The sequence below is a fragment of the Oncorhynchus nerka genome, linkage group LG26 (genome assembly GCF_034236695.1).
Source record: "Oncorhynchus nerka isolate Pitt River linkage group LG26, Oner_Uvic_2.0, whole genome shotgun sequence".
Taxonomy (NCBI): Eukaryota; Metazoa; Chordata; class Actinopteri; order Salmoniformes; family Salmonidae; genus Oncorhynchus; species Oncorhynchus nerka.
In genome coordinates, this window is record NC_088421.1 from 53816018 (window position 1) to 53830751 (window position 14734).

Consider the following 14734-nt stretch of genomic DNA (forward strand, 5'->3'; position numbering starts at 1 on the left):
AACAGCTCTTACAATTCCACCTATTGAATCCTGCAAGATACTGTTCATAATTCAACTTAATATATTTAAATAAGTATTTAATTTCTTCATAATTCAACTTAATATATTAACTAACTATTATAACTACATTTTTTTTGTTGCCAAAGCAGAGATGCTGAACATTTTCTTTCTTTCTCCCTACAGACTTTTATATATATATATATATATACTATAACACTACTATATATCGTTCAGCTGATACTAGTAACACTACAGACTTTTATATATATATATACTATAACACTACTATATATCGTTCAGCTGATACTAGTAACACTACAGATATATATATATATATATACTATAACACTACTATATATCGTTCAGCTGATACTAGTAACACTACAGACTTTTATATATATATATATATATATATATATACTATAACACTACTATATATCTTATATTCAGTGATACTAGTAACACTACAGACTTAGATGACTATATAATTTTATATATCACTTCAACTATAACACTACTATATAACAAATTCAGCTGATACTAGTAGGACTTTTAAACAAATTATGGTGGAAAATAAGTATTTGGTACCACAAACAAGCAAGATTTCTGGCTCTCACAGACCTATATCTTCTTTATAGAGGCTCCTCTATATCCTCCACTAGTAACACTACAGACAATATATATTTCTATATATATACCAGCGACTCACTACTATACTTATCGTTCAGCTGATACTAGTAACACTACAGATATATATATCTATATACTATAACACTACTATATATCTTATATATGTAACGGACAGTGGGGAAAATGGTATTTAGTCAGCCTGACAACAATTGTGCAAGTTCTCCTCAGCCTTAAAAAGTCTGAAGACTGATGGTATCTGTAACTTGTCATCAGGCCTACCAGCCCTCAGTTCAGCCTCTTCAACTATGACAGACAACATGAGTATCTGGTGAGGAAACAAAGGCCTACCAGAAGCCTCTATAACAATCACAGTCCCACTGATGGAGGGGTTTTTAACTCAAGTTGAATTTACCTTTGCAAATTATGGTGGAAAATAAGTATTTGGTCCGCTACAAACAAGCAAGATTCTCTGGCTCTCACAGACCTGTAACGTTCTTCATTTGGCCACAGGCTCCTCTGCAGCATCCATTTTTTTGTACCTTTATTTACCTACAAACAAACAAATTCTTATTTACAATGGCGTGGCCTACCGGGGAACAGTGAGTTAAACTGCCTGTTCAGGGAACTTCTTCGGTTTAGTCCAGAGGCTAACCTCTAGGCTACCCTGCCGCCCCAACTGCCTAAGGCACGTTCTGTGAGCAGGGACCCTGGGCAATGAAGATCTGTGAAACAAGCAATTATCTTTTGAGACAAAACCTGCGTTTATATTATTATATTTACTCATCAGGTTTAAAAGAAAAAAGACTTTTCATATCATCCGGTCACACAGCGGTGGGTTTGTGACCCTCGCGTTGCCGGGGGATAGTCTAATTAGGACTTGCCTAAAGAAAAGGCCTGTCTGGTGAGGACTTGCCTGACACAACACCCTCCCAGCCCTGCCTTGGGCAGCAGAGGCTCTCTCAGCCAGTTAGGAAGGACAACCTCCTGCCTTGGGCAGCAGATGGTATCTGCCAGTGAGGACCCTTGCCTGACAACAGGCCTACAAGCCCTCAGTTCAGCCCTCTCCCAGCCTATTGCGGACAGTCCCACTGATGGAGGGGTTCCTGGTGTAACTCAGGCAGTTGTATCCAACCTGCACCTGTCCTGCAGGTGTGATGTTAGGAAGACATGTACACCGATCCTGTGCAGGTTTTGTTACACGTGGTCTGCCGCTGGGCGCAGGGCGATCAGCTGTTGTCCTGTCTCCCTGTAGCTCTGTCTTAGGCGTCTCACACCCTCCCCTCCCTGTGCGGAGCGTTGCAGTTCATTGCCCTGGCCACATGCCTCCTTGCAGCATGCCTATTTTTTTGGGTAGCCTTTATTTAATTGGACAAGTCAGCCAGTTAGGAAGACACAAATTCTTATTTACAATGACGTGGCCTACCTCAGCCAGTTAGGGAACAGTCAGCCAGTTAAACCCTCCCCTGCCTGTTCAGGGAACTTGCAACCAGTTACTAGTCCAACGCTCTAACCACTAGGCTACCCTGCCGCCCCAACTGCCTAAGGCACGTTCACCAGATGGGAGCAGGGACCCTCAGCAATGAAGATCTGTGAAGTATATTTGGCATTTTCAGCCAGAATTATCTTTGAAAGACGGTCAGCCTGAAAAAACACCCGTTTATAGATTAATATATTTATTCTAATAGGTTTAAAAGGAAACCCTCCCTCCCTGCATCTTTCATATCATTGGTTGAAACTCCCTGCCTTGGTCAGCAGAGGCTTCCTCAGCCAGTTAGGAAGACACAACACCCTCTCCCTGCCTGGGCCTTGGGCTTCCTCAGCCAGAAGACCCTCCCCTCCCTGCCTTGGGCAGCCTCCTCAGCCAGTTAGGAAGACACAACACCCTCCCCTCCCTGCCCCTGCCAGTTGGGACCCTCCCCTCAGCAGAGCTTCCTCAGCTTCCTCAGCCAGTTAGTTAGGAAGAAACACCCTCCCCTCCCTGCCCCAGGCTTCCTCAGCCAGCTAGTAAGACCCTCCCCTCCCTGCCTTGGGCAGCAGAGGCTTCCTCAGCCAGTTAGGAAGACACAACACCCTCCCCTCCCTGCCTTGGGCAGCAGAGGCTTCCTCAGCCAGTTAGGAAGACCCTCCCCTCCCTGCCTTGGGCAGCAGAGGCTTCCTCAGCCAGTTAGGAAGACACAACACCCTCCCCTCCCTGCCTTGGGCAGCAGAGGCTTCCTCAGCCAGTTAGGAAGACCCTCCACTCCCTGCCTTGGGCAGCAGAGGCTTCCTCAGCCAGTTAGGAAGACACAACACCCTCCCCTCCCCCTGCCTTGGGCAGTAGAGGCTTCCTCAGCCAGTTAGGAAGACCCTCCCTCCCTGCCTTGGGCAGCAGAGGCTTCCTCAGCCAGTTAGGAAGACACACAGAGGCTTCCTCAGCCAGTCCCCTCCCCCCTCCCTGCCTTGGGCAGCAGAGGCTTCCTCAGCCAGTTAGAAGACCCTCCCCTCCCTGCCTTGGGCAGCAGAGGCTTCCTCAGCCAGTTAGGAAGACACAACACCCTCCTGCCTTGGGCAGCAGAGGCTTCCTCAGCCAGTTAGGAAGACTCCCCTCCCTGCCTTGGGCAGCAGAGGCTTCCTCAGCCAGTTAGGAAGACACAACACCCTCCCCTCCCTGCCTTGGGCAGTAGAGGCTTCCTCAGCCAGTTAGGAAGACCCTCCCCTCCCTGCCTTAGCAGCAGAGGCTTCCTCAGCCAGTTAGGAAGACCCTCCCCTCCCTGCCTTGGGCAGCAGAGGCTTCCTCAGCCAGTTAGGAAGACCCTCCCCTCCCTGCCTTGGGCAGCAGAGGCTTCCTCAGCCAGTTAGGAAGACCCTCCCCTCCCTGCCTTGGGCAGCAGAGGCTTCCTCAGCCAGTTAGGAAGACACCCTCCCCTCCCTGCCTTGGGCAGCAGAGGCTTCCTCAGCCAGTTAGGAAGACCCTCCCCTCCCTGCCTTGGGCAGCAGAGGCTTCCTCAGCCAGTTAGGAAGACCCTCCCCTCCCTGCCTTGGGCAGCAGAGGCTTCCTCAGCCTCAGACCCTCCCCTCCCTGCCTTGGGCAGCAGAGAGGCTTCCTCAGCCAGTTAGGAAGACACAACACCCTCCCCTCCCTGCCTTGGGCAGCAGAGGCTTCCTCAGCCAGTTAGGAAGACCCTCCCCTCCCTGCCTTGGGCAGCAGAGGCTTCCTCAGCCAGTTAGGAAGACACAACACCCTCCCCTCCCTGCCTTGGGCAGCAGAGGCTTCCTCAGCCAGTTAGGAAGACCCTCCCCTCCCTGCCTTGGGCAGCAGAGGCTTCCTCAGCCAGTTAGGAAGACCCTCCCCTCCCTGCCTTGGGCAGCAGAGGCTTCCTCAGCCAGTTAGGAAGACACAACACCCTCCCCTCCCTGCCTTGGGCAGCAGAGGCTTCCTCAGCCAGTTAGGAAGACCCTCCCCTCCCTGCCTTGGGCAGCAGAGGCTTCCTCAGCCAGTTAGGAAGACCCTCCCCTCCCCTGCCTTGGGCAGCAGAGGCTTCCTCAGCCAGTTAGGAAGACCCTCCCCTCCCCTGCCTTGGCTTCCTCAGCCAGCAGAGGCTTCCTCAGCCAGTTAGGAAGACCCACAAGCCACCCTCCCCTCCCTGCCTTGGGCAGCAGAGGCTTCCTCAGCCAGTTAGGAAGACCCTCCCCTCCCTGCCTTGGGCAGCAGAGGGCCAGTTAGGAAGACCCTCCTCCCAGCCAGTTCAGCCAGGAAGACACAACACCCTCCCTCCCTGCCTTGGGCAGTAGAGGCTTCCTCAGCCAGTTAGGAAGACCCTCCCCTCCCTGCCTTGGGCAGCAGAGGCTTCCTCAGCCAGTTAGGAAGACCCTCCCCTCCCTGCCTTGGGCAGCAGAGGCTTCCTCAGCCAGTTAGGAAGACACAACACCCTCCCCTCCCTGCCTTGGGCAGCAGAGGCTTCCTCAGCCAGTTAGGAAGACCCTCCCCTCCCTGCCTTGGGCAGCAGGGCTTCCTCAGCCAGTTAGGAAGACCCTACCCTCCCTGCCTGGGCAGCAGCCAGTTAGGAAGACACAACACCCTCCTCCTGCCTTGGGCAGTGAGAGGCTTCCTCAGCCAGTTAGGAAGACCCTCCCCTCCCTGCCTTGGGCCAGTTAGAAGACCTCCCTCCCTGCCTTTCCTCAGCCAGTTAGGAAGACCCTCCACCCTCCCCTCCCTGCCTTGGGCAGCAGAGGCTTCCTCAGCCAGTTAGGAAGACCCTCCCCTCCCTGCCTTGGGCAGCAGAGGCTTCCTCAGCCAGTTAGGAAGACCCTCCCCTCCCTGCCTTGGGCAGCAGAGGCTTCCTCAGCCAGTTAGGAAGACACAACACCCTCCCCTCCCTGCCTTGGGCAGCAGAGGCTTCCTCAGCCAGTTAGGAAGACCCTCCCTCCCTGCCTTGGGCAGCAGAGGCTTCCTCAGCCAGTTAGGAAGACACAACACCCTCCCCTCCCTGCCTTGGGCAGGCTTCCTCAGCCAGTTAGGAAGACCCTCCCCTCCCTTCCGCAGGCTTCCTCAGCCAGTTAGGAAGACCCTCCCCTCCCTGCCTTGGGCAGCAGAGGCTTCCTCAGCCAGTTAGGAAGACCCTCCCCTCCCTGCCTTGGGCAGCAGAGGCTTCCTCAGCCAGTTAGGAAGACCCTCCCCTCCCTGCCTTGGGCAGCAGAGGCTTCCTCAGCCAGTTAGGAAGACACAAGGCTTCCTCACCCTCCCCTCCCTGCCTTGGACAGCAGAGGCTTCCTCAGCCAGTTAGGAAGACACAACACCCTCCCCTCCCTGCCTTGGGCAGCAGAGGCTTCCTCAGCCGGTTAGGAAGACCCTCCCCTCCCTGCCTTGGGCAGCAGAGGCTTCCTCAGCCAGTTAGGAAGACCCTCCCCTCCCTGCCTTGGGCAGCAGAGGCTTCCTCAGCCGGTTAGGAAGACCCTACCCTCCCTGCCTTGGGCAGCAGAGGCTTCCTCAGCCGGTTAGGAAGACCCTCCCCTCCCTGCCTTGGGCAGCAGAGGCTTCCTCAGCCGGTTAGGAAGACCCTACCCTCCCTGCCTTGGGCAGCAGAGGCTTCCTCAGCCAGTTAGGAAGACACAACACCCTCCCCTCCATTCCCTGCTCCGTCTCTGACAGTAATGTGCTGTCGGCCAATAGGACGCCTCTGTTCGCTTGAACTCAGCCAATCAGAATGGTCTCTGCTGACACACCCACAGAGCAGATGGGTGAGAGAGACTGAGCTGCACTTCCTAACCTCCTGCCAAATGTATGACCATATTAGAGAGACATATTTCCCTCAGAAACACAGATCCACAAACAAACCCAATGTTGATAAACTCCCAGATCTACTGGGTGAAATTCCACAGTGTGACATCACAGCAGCAAGATGTGTGACCTGTTGTCACGAGAAAAGGGCAACCAGTGAAGAACAAACACCATTGTAAATAAAACCCATATTTATGTTTATTTTCCCTTTTGTACTTTAACTATTTGTACATCGTTACAACACTGTATATATAGATAATGACATTTGTAATGTCTCTACACTTTTAGAACTTCTGTGAGTGTAATGTTCACTGTTCATTTTTATTGTTTATTTCACTTTTGTTTATTATGTATTTCACTTGCTTTGGCAATGTTAACATATGTTTCCCATGACAATAAAGCCCTTTGAATTGAACTGACAATGTGTAGTGACAAGGAGGGTGTTTGTGTGTGACAGTGAGTGAGCAAGGAGGGTGTTGTGTGTATGTTTGTGTGATGAGTGACAATAAAGAGGGTGTGTGTGTGTGTGTGTGTTTGAGTGAGTGACAAAGGAGGTGTGTGTGTGTGTGTGTGTGTGGTGAGTGAGCAAGGAGGGTGTGTGTGTGTGTGTTGTGTGAGTGAGTGAGCAAGGAGGTGTGTGTGTGTGTAAAGTGAGCAGAGGGGTGAGCAAGGAGTGTGTGTGAAAGTGTGTGAGTGAGTGAGCAAGGAGGGGTGTGTGTGTGTGTGTGTGAGTGAGTGAGCAAGGAGGGTGTGTGTGTGTGTGTGTGTGTGAGTGAGTGAGCAAGGAGGGTGTTTTAAAAACAGGAACCAGCTTCATTACTGTGGAGTGTGGAGGAGTGTTTAGGCATGGCTACTGACACAAAATGGAGTCCAGCTGTGGGACCCTAAGTAAGGAAAGGACTCTCCTCCATTTTAAAAACAGGAACCAGCTTCATTACTGACACAAAATGGAGTCCAGCTGAACACGGTTTCTCCTTCTGGAGGGGGTTCCCCCGGTAACTGGGCCGCTGCTCGGGGACAGGACTCTCCTCCATTTTAAAAACAGGAACCAGCTTCATTACTGACACAAAATGGAGTCCAGCTGAACACGGTTTCTCCTTCTGGAGGGGGTTCCCCCGGTAACTGGGCCGCTGCTCGGGGACAGGACATCGTTCGGCACTGCACAGCACTTGAGGACAAATGTTAATGTGAAAGATACTTGAAATACAATAGGATTGATCGGTTAATGATCTAGTAGGTCTGATAAGACAGGAGACATAATTCAGGAGACGACAATCAATAGATGTATCTCTTTATTGATCAACTATAAAATATTGATCTACTAAATGGATATCGGGAGAAACACTGATTAAGTTGATTGCTTCAGTAAAATATGAAACAAACCCTTTTCCCTCCTCCTCCCCTCCTCTTCCTCCACCTCCCTCCTCTTCCTCCTCCTCCACCTCCCCTCCTCCATCTCTCCCCCTCGGCTCAAAGACATTTACAAAACAAACGTTTAGAATTTTCTAAATAATATTCCCCCCCCGTACAGAGATGCTCATGGGGTGTGTCGGGACGGAGAAAAGGCTGAAACCCCGCTGGGGGGGGGGATAGATGGGAACCAGGGGGGGCAGATAGATGGGAACCAGGGAGGGGAAGATAGATGGGGACCAGGGAGGGGAAGATAGATGGGGACAGATAGATGGGGACCAGGGGGCAGATAGATGGGGACCAGGGGGCAGCAGATAGATGGGGACAGATAGATGGGGACCAGGGGGGCAGATAGCAGATAGATGGGGACCAGGGGGCAGATAGATGGGGACAGATAGATGGGGACCAGATAGATGGGGACCAGGGGGGCAGATAGATGGGGACCAGGGGGCAGATAGATGGGGACCAGAAAGATGGGGACCAGGGGGCAGATAGATGGGGACAGATAGGGGGCAGATAGATGGGGATGGGGACCAGGGGCAGGATGGGGACAGATAGAGATAGATGGGGACCAGGGGGGAAGACCAGGGGGGCAGATAAATGGGGACAGACAGAAAGATGGGGACCAGGGGGCAGATAGATGGGGACAGATAGATGGGGACCAGGGGGGGCAGATAGATGGGGACAGAAGATGGGGACCAGATAGATGGGGACCAGGGGGGGGAAGATGGGGACAGATAGGGGACCAGGGGGGAAGATAGATGGGGACCAGATGGGGACCAGGTGGGGGGGCAGATGGGGACAGGGGGCAGATAGAGGGGGACAGGGGGGCAGATAGATGGGGACCAGATGGGGACAGATAGATGGGGACCAGGGGGGGATAGATGGGGACCAGATGGGGATAGATGGGGACCAGGGGGAAGATAGATGGGGACCAGGGGGGCAGATAGATGGGGACCAGGAAAGGGGGCAGATGGGGACCAGGGCAGATAGATGGGGACCAGGGGGCAGATAGATGGGGACCAGATAGATGGGGGGGGGCAGATAGATGGGGACCAGGGGGGGCAGAAAGATGGGGACAGGGGGGGCAGATAGATGGGGACCCAGGGGGACAGATAGATGGGGACCACGGGGGGGCAGATAGATGGGGACCAGGGGGGGGGGAATAAGAGTGTGTTCACTCCAGAGAAACACTGATAATATCTCTAAACATCAGATCATCAGAACCCTGTTAACACCAGCAGGGTGATAAGGTCATAACACCAGCAGGGGAGTAGGCGGGACCAGACAGGACAGGCACCAATCAGAACACAGGACTGTAATCCCCACCCCCATTGTTGGGATTGTCAGCAGGTCTCTCTCTCTCTCGTAATACGTCTGTCAGATAGACAAACCTCCTCTCGTCAAAACTACTGTGACTCACTCCAGCCAGGAGGATGTCTTCCCTGGTAAATAAAATCACTTCCTGTTGTCTTCCCTGGTAAATAAAATCACTTCCTGTCTTTTATATATATATCTATGAGTGTTAGAACTATTGTATGTATTTACAGGTAGAAGTCTGGGTGTGTGTTTATAGAGAAGATCCTTGTGTTTCAAGAGTTTCTGGTCTGTAGTCTCTCTCTCTCAGGTGGTCTTCGTCTGTAGTCTCTCTCTCTCAGGTGGTCTTCGTCTGTAGTCTCTCTCTCTCAGGTGGTCTTCGTTCGTAGTCTCTCTCTCTCAGGTGGTCTTCGTTCGTTATGAGCTGAATAAGGTCTGTAGTCTCTCTCTCTCAGGTGGTCTTCGTCTGTAGTCTCTCTCAGGTGGTCTTCGTTCGTTATGAGCTGAATAAGGTCTGTAGTCTCTCTCTCTCAGGTGGTCTTCGTTCGTTATGAGCTGAATAAGGTCTGTAGTCTCTCTCTCTCAGGTGGTCTTCGTTCGTTATGAGCTGAATAAGGTCTGTAGTCTCTCTCTCTCAGGTGGTCTTCGTTCGTTATGAGCTGAATAAGGTCTGTAGTCTCTCTCTCTCAGGTGGTCTTCGTTCGTAGTCTCTCTCTCTCAGGTGGTGGTCGTAGTTCGTCTCTTCGGTGGTTATCCAGGGGAGCTGAATAAGGTCTGTATGTCCCGGCCAGGTAGTCAGGTCTTCTCTCTCAGGTGGTCTTGTTCGATTTACTGAGCTGAATAAGGTCTGTAGTCTCTCTCTCTCTCAGGTGGTCTTAACAACAAATACACACGTTAACAACAAATGAGCTGAATACACGTTAACAACAAATCATGTTAACAACAAGTCTCTCAAATCAGGTGGTCTTCGTAACAACAAATACACACGTTAACAACAAATAGCTGAATAACGTTAACAACAAATCTGTAACAACAAATCATGTTCTCTAACTCTCAGGTGGTCAAATCATGTTAATACACATGTTAACAACAAATACACATGGATCAAACGTTATGAGTTGTTAACAACAAATACACACGTTAACAACAAATACACATGTTAACAACAAATACACACGCGTTAACAACAAATGGTAACAACAAATCAAGGTCAGGGTCTGTTAACAACAAATCGTTAACAACAAATACACATGTTAACAACAAATCGTTCAAATCACATGATGGGGACTACACGTTAATCCGTGTTGTTAACAACAAATCATACACCGTTGGTACACATGGTAACAACAAATACACATGTTAATACACATGTAACCCGGCCAGGTAACAACAAGTACAGGTCTTGGCTGTTAACAACAAATACACAGCGTTAACAACAAATACACACGTCAAATACACTCCGTTAACACGCTGACCACCAGACACAAATTGTGGTTAACAACTGTTAACAACAAATACACACGTTAACAACAAATACACATGTTAATACACACGTTAACAACAAATACACACGTTAACAACAAATACACACGTTAACAACAAATACACATGTTAACAACAAATACACGTTAACAACAAATACACACGTTAACAACAAATACACATGTTAATACACACGTTAACAACAAATACACATGTTAACAACAAATACACACGTACACACGTTAACAACAAATACACACGTTAACAACAAATACACACGTTAACAACAAATAGGGTGTGTGTGGGGGTAGGGTGTGGCAGGGTTAACAACAAATGGGGGTAGGGTGTGGCAGGGTGTGTGTGGGGGTAGGGTGTGGCAGGGTGTGTGTGGGGGTAGTGTGTGTGTGGGGGTAGGTGTGGCAGGGTGTGTGGGGTAGGGTGTGGCAGGGTGTGTGTGGGGGTAGGGTGTGGCAGGGTGTGTGTGGGGGTAGGGTGTGTGTGGGGGTAGGGTGTGGCACGGGTGTGTGTGGGGGTAGGGGTGTGCAGGGGTGGGTAGGGTGGGGCAGGGTGTGTGGGGGTGTGGGGTGTGTGGGGGTAGGGTGTGGCAGGGTGTGTGTGGGGGTAGGGTGTGGCAGGGTGTGTGTGGGGTGTGTGTGTGGGGGTAGGGTGTGTGTGGGGGTAGGGTGTGGCAAGGGTGTGTGTGGGGGTAGGGTGTGGCAGGGTGTGTGTGGGGGTAGGGTGTGTGTGGGGGTAGGGTGTGGGGGTGTGTGTGTGGGGGTAGGGTGTGGCAGGGTGTGTGTGGGGGTAGGGTGTGGCAGGGTGTGTGTAGGGGGGGTAGGGGTGTGTGTGGGGGTAGGGTGTGTGTGGGGGTAGGGTGTGGCAGGGTGTGTGTGGGGGTAGGGTGTGGGGGTAGGGTGTGTGTGGGGTAGGGGTGGCAGGGTGTGGGGGCAGGGTTTGTGTGGGGGTAGGGTGTGGCAGGTGTGGGTAAGTGTGGCAGGGTGTGTGGGGGTGTGTGTGGGGTGTGTGGTAGGATGTGTGTGGGGGTAGGGTGTGTTTGGGGGTGTGGTGTGGTAGGTTGTGTTTAGGGGTTTAGTGTGGTAGGGTGTGTTTGGGGGTGTGTGTGGGGGTAGGGTGTGGCAGGGTGTGTGTGGGGGTAGGGTGTGTGTGGGGGTGGTGTGTGGCAGGGTGTGTGTGGGGGTGTGGTGTGGGGGTTGTGTTTGGGGGTGTGGTGTGGTAGGTTGTGTTTGGGGGTGTGGTAGGGTGTGTGTGTGGGGGTGTGGCGTGGTAGGGTGTGTGTGGGGTGTGGCAGGGTTTTGTGTGGGGTAGGGTGTGGCAGGGTGTGTGTGGGGGTAGGGTGTGTGTGGGGGTGTGTGGTAGGATGTGTGTGGGGGTAGGGTGTGTGTGGGGGTAGGGTGTGTGTGGGGGTAGGGTGTGGCAGGGTGTGTGTGGGGTAGGGTGTGTGTGGGAGTAGGGTGTGGCAGGGTGTGTGTGGGGGTGTGTGGTAGGGTGTGTGTGGGGGTAGGGTGTGTTTGGGGGGTGTGGTGTGGTAGGTTGTGTTTGGGGGTGTAGTGTGGTAGGGTGTGTGTGGGGGTGTGGTAGGGTGTGTGTGGGGGGTGTGGTGTGGTAGGGTGTGTGTGGGGTGTGGTAGGGTGTGTGTGGTGTGGTAGGGTGTGTGTGTGGTGTGGTAGGGTGTGTGTGTGGTGTGTTGGGGTGTGGTATGTGGTGTGGTAGGGTGTGTGTGGGGGTGTGTAGGGTGTGTGTGGGGGTGTGTAGGGTGTGGTAGGGTGTATGTGTGTGTGTGGTAGGGTGTGGTAGGGTGTGTGTGTGGTTTGGTAGGGTGTGTGTGTGGTGTGGTAGGGTGTGTGTGTGTGTGTAGGGTGTGGTAGGGTGTGTGTGTGGTGTGGTAGGCCGTGGTAGGTGTGTGTGGGGTGTGGTAGGGTGTGTGTGTGGTGTGGTAGGGTGTGTAGTGTGGTGTGGTAGGGTGTGTAATGTGGTGTGGTAGGGTGTGTAGTGTGGTGTGGTAGGGTGTGGTAGGGTGTATGTGTGTGTGTGGTAGGGTGTGTGTGTGGTGTGTGTGTGGTAGGGTGTGGGTGTGGTGTGGTAGGGTGTGGTAGGGTGTATGTGTGTGTGGTAGGGTGTGGTAGGGTGTATGTGTGTGTGTGGTAGGGTGTGGTAGGGTGTGTGTGATAGGGCGTGGTAGGGTGTATGTGTGTGTGGTAGGGTGTGTGTGTGGTGTGTGTGTGTGTGTGGTGTGGTAGGGTGTATGTGTGTGTGTGGTAGGGTGTGTGTGTGGTAGGGTGTGTGGGTGGTGTGTGTGTGGTGGTAGTAGGGTGTGGTAGGGTGTATGTGTGTGTGTGGTAGGGTGTGGTAGGGTGTGTGTGTGGTGTGGTAGGGTGTGTGTGTGGTGTGGTAGAGTGTGGTAGGATGTGTGTGTGGTGTGGTAGGGTGTGTGTGTGGTGTGGTAGGGTGTGTGTGTAGTGTGGTAGGGTGTGGTAGGGTGTGGCAGGGTGTGTGTGTGGTAGGGTGTGGTAGGTAGGGTGTGGTAGGGTGTGTGTGGTAGGGTGTGTGTGGTAGGGTGTGGTAGGGTGTGTGTGTAGTGTGGTAGGGTGTGTGTGTGGTGTGGCAGGGCGTGGTAGGGTGTGTGTGTGGTGTGGTAGGGTGTGTGTGTGTGGTGGGTAGGGTGTGTGTGTAGTGTGGTGGGGTAGGGTGTGTGTGGGGGTAGGGTGTGGGGGGTGTGTGGTAGGATGTGTGGGGGTGGGGTGTGTTTGGGGGTGTGGTGTGGGGGTAGGGTGTGGCAGGGTGTGTGTGGGGTAGGATGTGGCAGGGGGTGTGTGTGGGGGTAGGGTGTGGCAGGGTGTGTGTGGGGTAGGGTGTGTGTGGGGGTGTGGGAGGGTGTGGTAGGGTGTGGCAGGGTGTGTGTGTGGGGGTAGGGTGTGTTTGGGGTGTGGTGTGGTAGGGTGTGTGTGGTGGGTAGGGTGTGTTTGGGGGTGTGTGTGGTAGGGTGTGTTTGGGTGTGGTAGGGTGTGTGTGGTGTGTGGGTGTGGTAGGGTTTGGTGGTGTGGTAGGGTGTGTGTGGGGTGGGGTGTGGTGGGGTGTGTGTGTGGTGTGGTAGGGTGTGTGTGTGGTGGTGTGGTAGGGTGTGTGTTGGGGTGTGTGTGTGGTGTGGTAGGTGTGTGTGTGTGGTGTGGTAGGGTGTGTGTGTGGTGTGGTAGGGTGTGTGTGTGTGGTAGGGTGTGTGTGGTGTGGTAGGGTGTGTGTGGTGTGGTAGAGGGTGTAGGGTGTGGTAGGGTGTGTGGTGTAGGGTGTGTGTGTGTGGTAGGGTGTGTGTGTGTGGTTTGGTAGGGTGTGTGTGTGTGGTGTGGTAGGGTGTGTGTGTAGTGTGGTAGTGTGTGGTTTGGTAGGGTGTGTGTGTGGTGTGGTAGGGTGTGTAGGGTAGTGTGTAGTGGTGTGGTAGGGTGTGTGTGTGGTGTGGTAGGGTGTGTAGTGTGGTGTGGTAGGGTGTGGTAGGTGGTGTGGTGTGGTAGGGTGTGTAGTGTGGTGTGGTAGGGTGTGTAGTGGGTGGTGGGTGTATGTGTGTGTGGTAGCGTGTGGTAGGTGTGTGTGGTAGCGTGTGGTAGGGTGGTGTGTGGTGTGGTAGGGTGTATGTATGTGTGAGTAGGGTGTGGTAGGGTGTATGTATGTGTGTGGTAGGGTGTGGTAGGGTGTATGGTGTGTGTGGTAGGGTGTGGTAGGGTGTGTGTGGTGGGTGTGGTAGGGTGGTGTGGTGTGTGTGGTAGGGTGTGGTAGGGTGTATGTGTGTGTGTGGTAGGGTGTGTGTGTGGTAGGGTGTGTGTGTGGTGTGTGTGTGGTTTGGTAGGGTGTGTGTGTGGTGTGGTAGGGTGTGGTAGGATGTATGTGTGTGTGTGGTAGGGTGTGTGTGTGTGGTGTGGTAGGGTGTGTGTGGTGTGGTAGGGCGTGGTAGGGTGTGGTAGGGTGTATGTGTGTGTGTTGTAGGGTGTGGTAGGGTGTGTGTGTGGTGTGGTAGGGTGTGTGTGTGGTGTGGTAGAGTGTGTGTGTGGTGTGGTAGGGTGTGTGTGTGGTGTGGTAGGGTGTGTGTGTAGTGTGGTAGGGTGTGGCAGGGTGTGGTAGGGTGTGGCAGGGTGTGTGTGTGGTAGGGTGTGGTAGGGTGTGTGTGGTAGGGTGTGTGTGTAGTGTGGTAGGGTGTGGGTGTGGTGTGGCAGGGCGTGGTAGGGTGTGTGTGTGGTGTGGTAGGGTGTGTGTGGTAGGGTGTGTGTGGTAGGGTGTGGGTGGTAGGGTGTGTGTGGTAGGGTGTGGTAGGGTGTGTGTGGTAGGGTGTGGTAGGGTGTGTGTGGTAGGGTGTGGTAGGGTCTCACCTCCATGAAGTCTTTCCTCTGATTAGAGGAGAGCAGAGATGAAGGAAGAGACTGACCAGACATCTGATCCCAGTTCTAGAAGGAGAGAGATGGGGGGAGGGAGAGAGAGAGATGGGGAGAGAGGAGAGATGAGGGAGAGAGAGAGATGGGGAGAGAGAGAGAGATGGAGGAGAGGAGACGGGGGGAGATGGAGAGAGAGAGATGGAGATGGGGAGAGAGAGAGAGAGGGGGAGATGGAGGGAGAGAGAGAGATGGGGAGAGAGAG

At 53.0% G+C, this 14734-nt stretch overlaps 1 protein-coding gene and 1 long non-coding RNA gene across 2 annotated transcripts in view; one reads left to right on the top strand and one right to left on the bottom strand.

Annotated features, from left to right (window-relative positions):
• The window catches only part of LOC135564837 (uncharacterized), a 349184-nt gene that overhangs the window by 176475 nt on the left and 157975 nt on the right, over positions 1-14734 (top strand). The gene's annotated exons all lie outside the window — the stretch shown is intronic.
• LOC135564974 (trinucleotide repeat-containing gene 18 protein-like) overlaps positions 2170-14734 on the bottom strand; it is a 138120-nt gene continuing 125555 nt past the window's right edge. Inside the window, 2 exon segments of the mRNA XM_065011048.1 lie at positions 2170-2271; positions 14320-14544. Of these exon segments, the coding sequence (XP_064867120.1) occupies positions 2170-2271; positions 14320-14544 (327 nt within the window).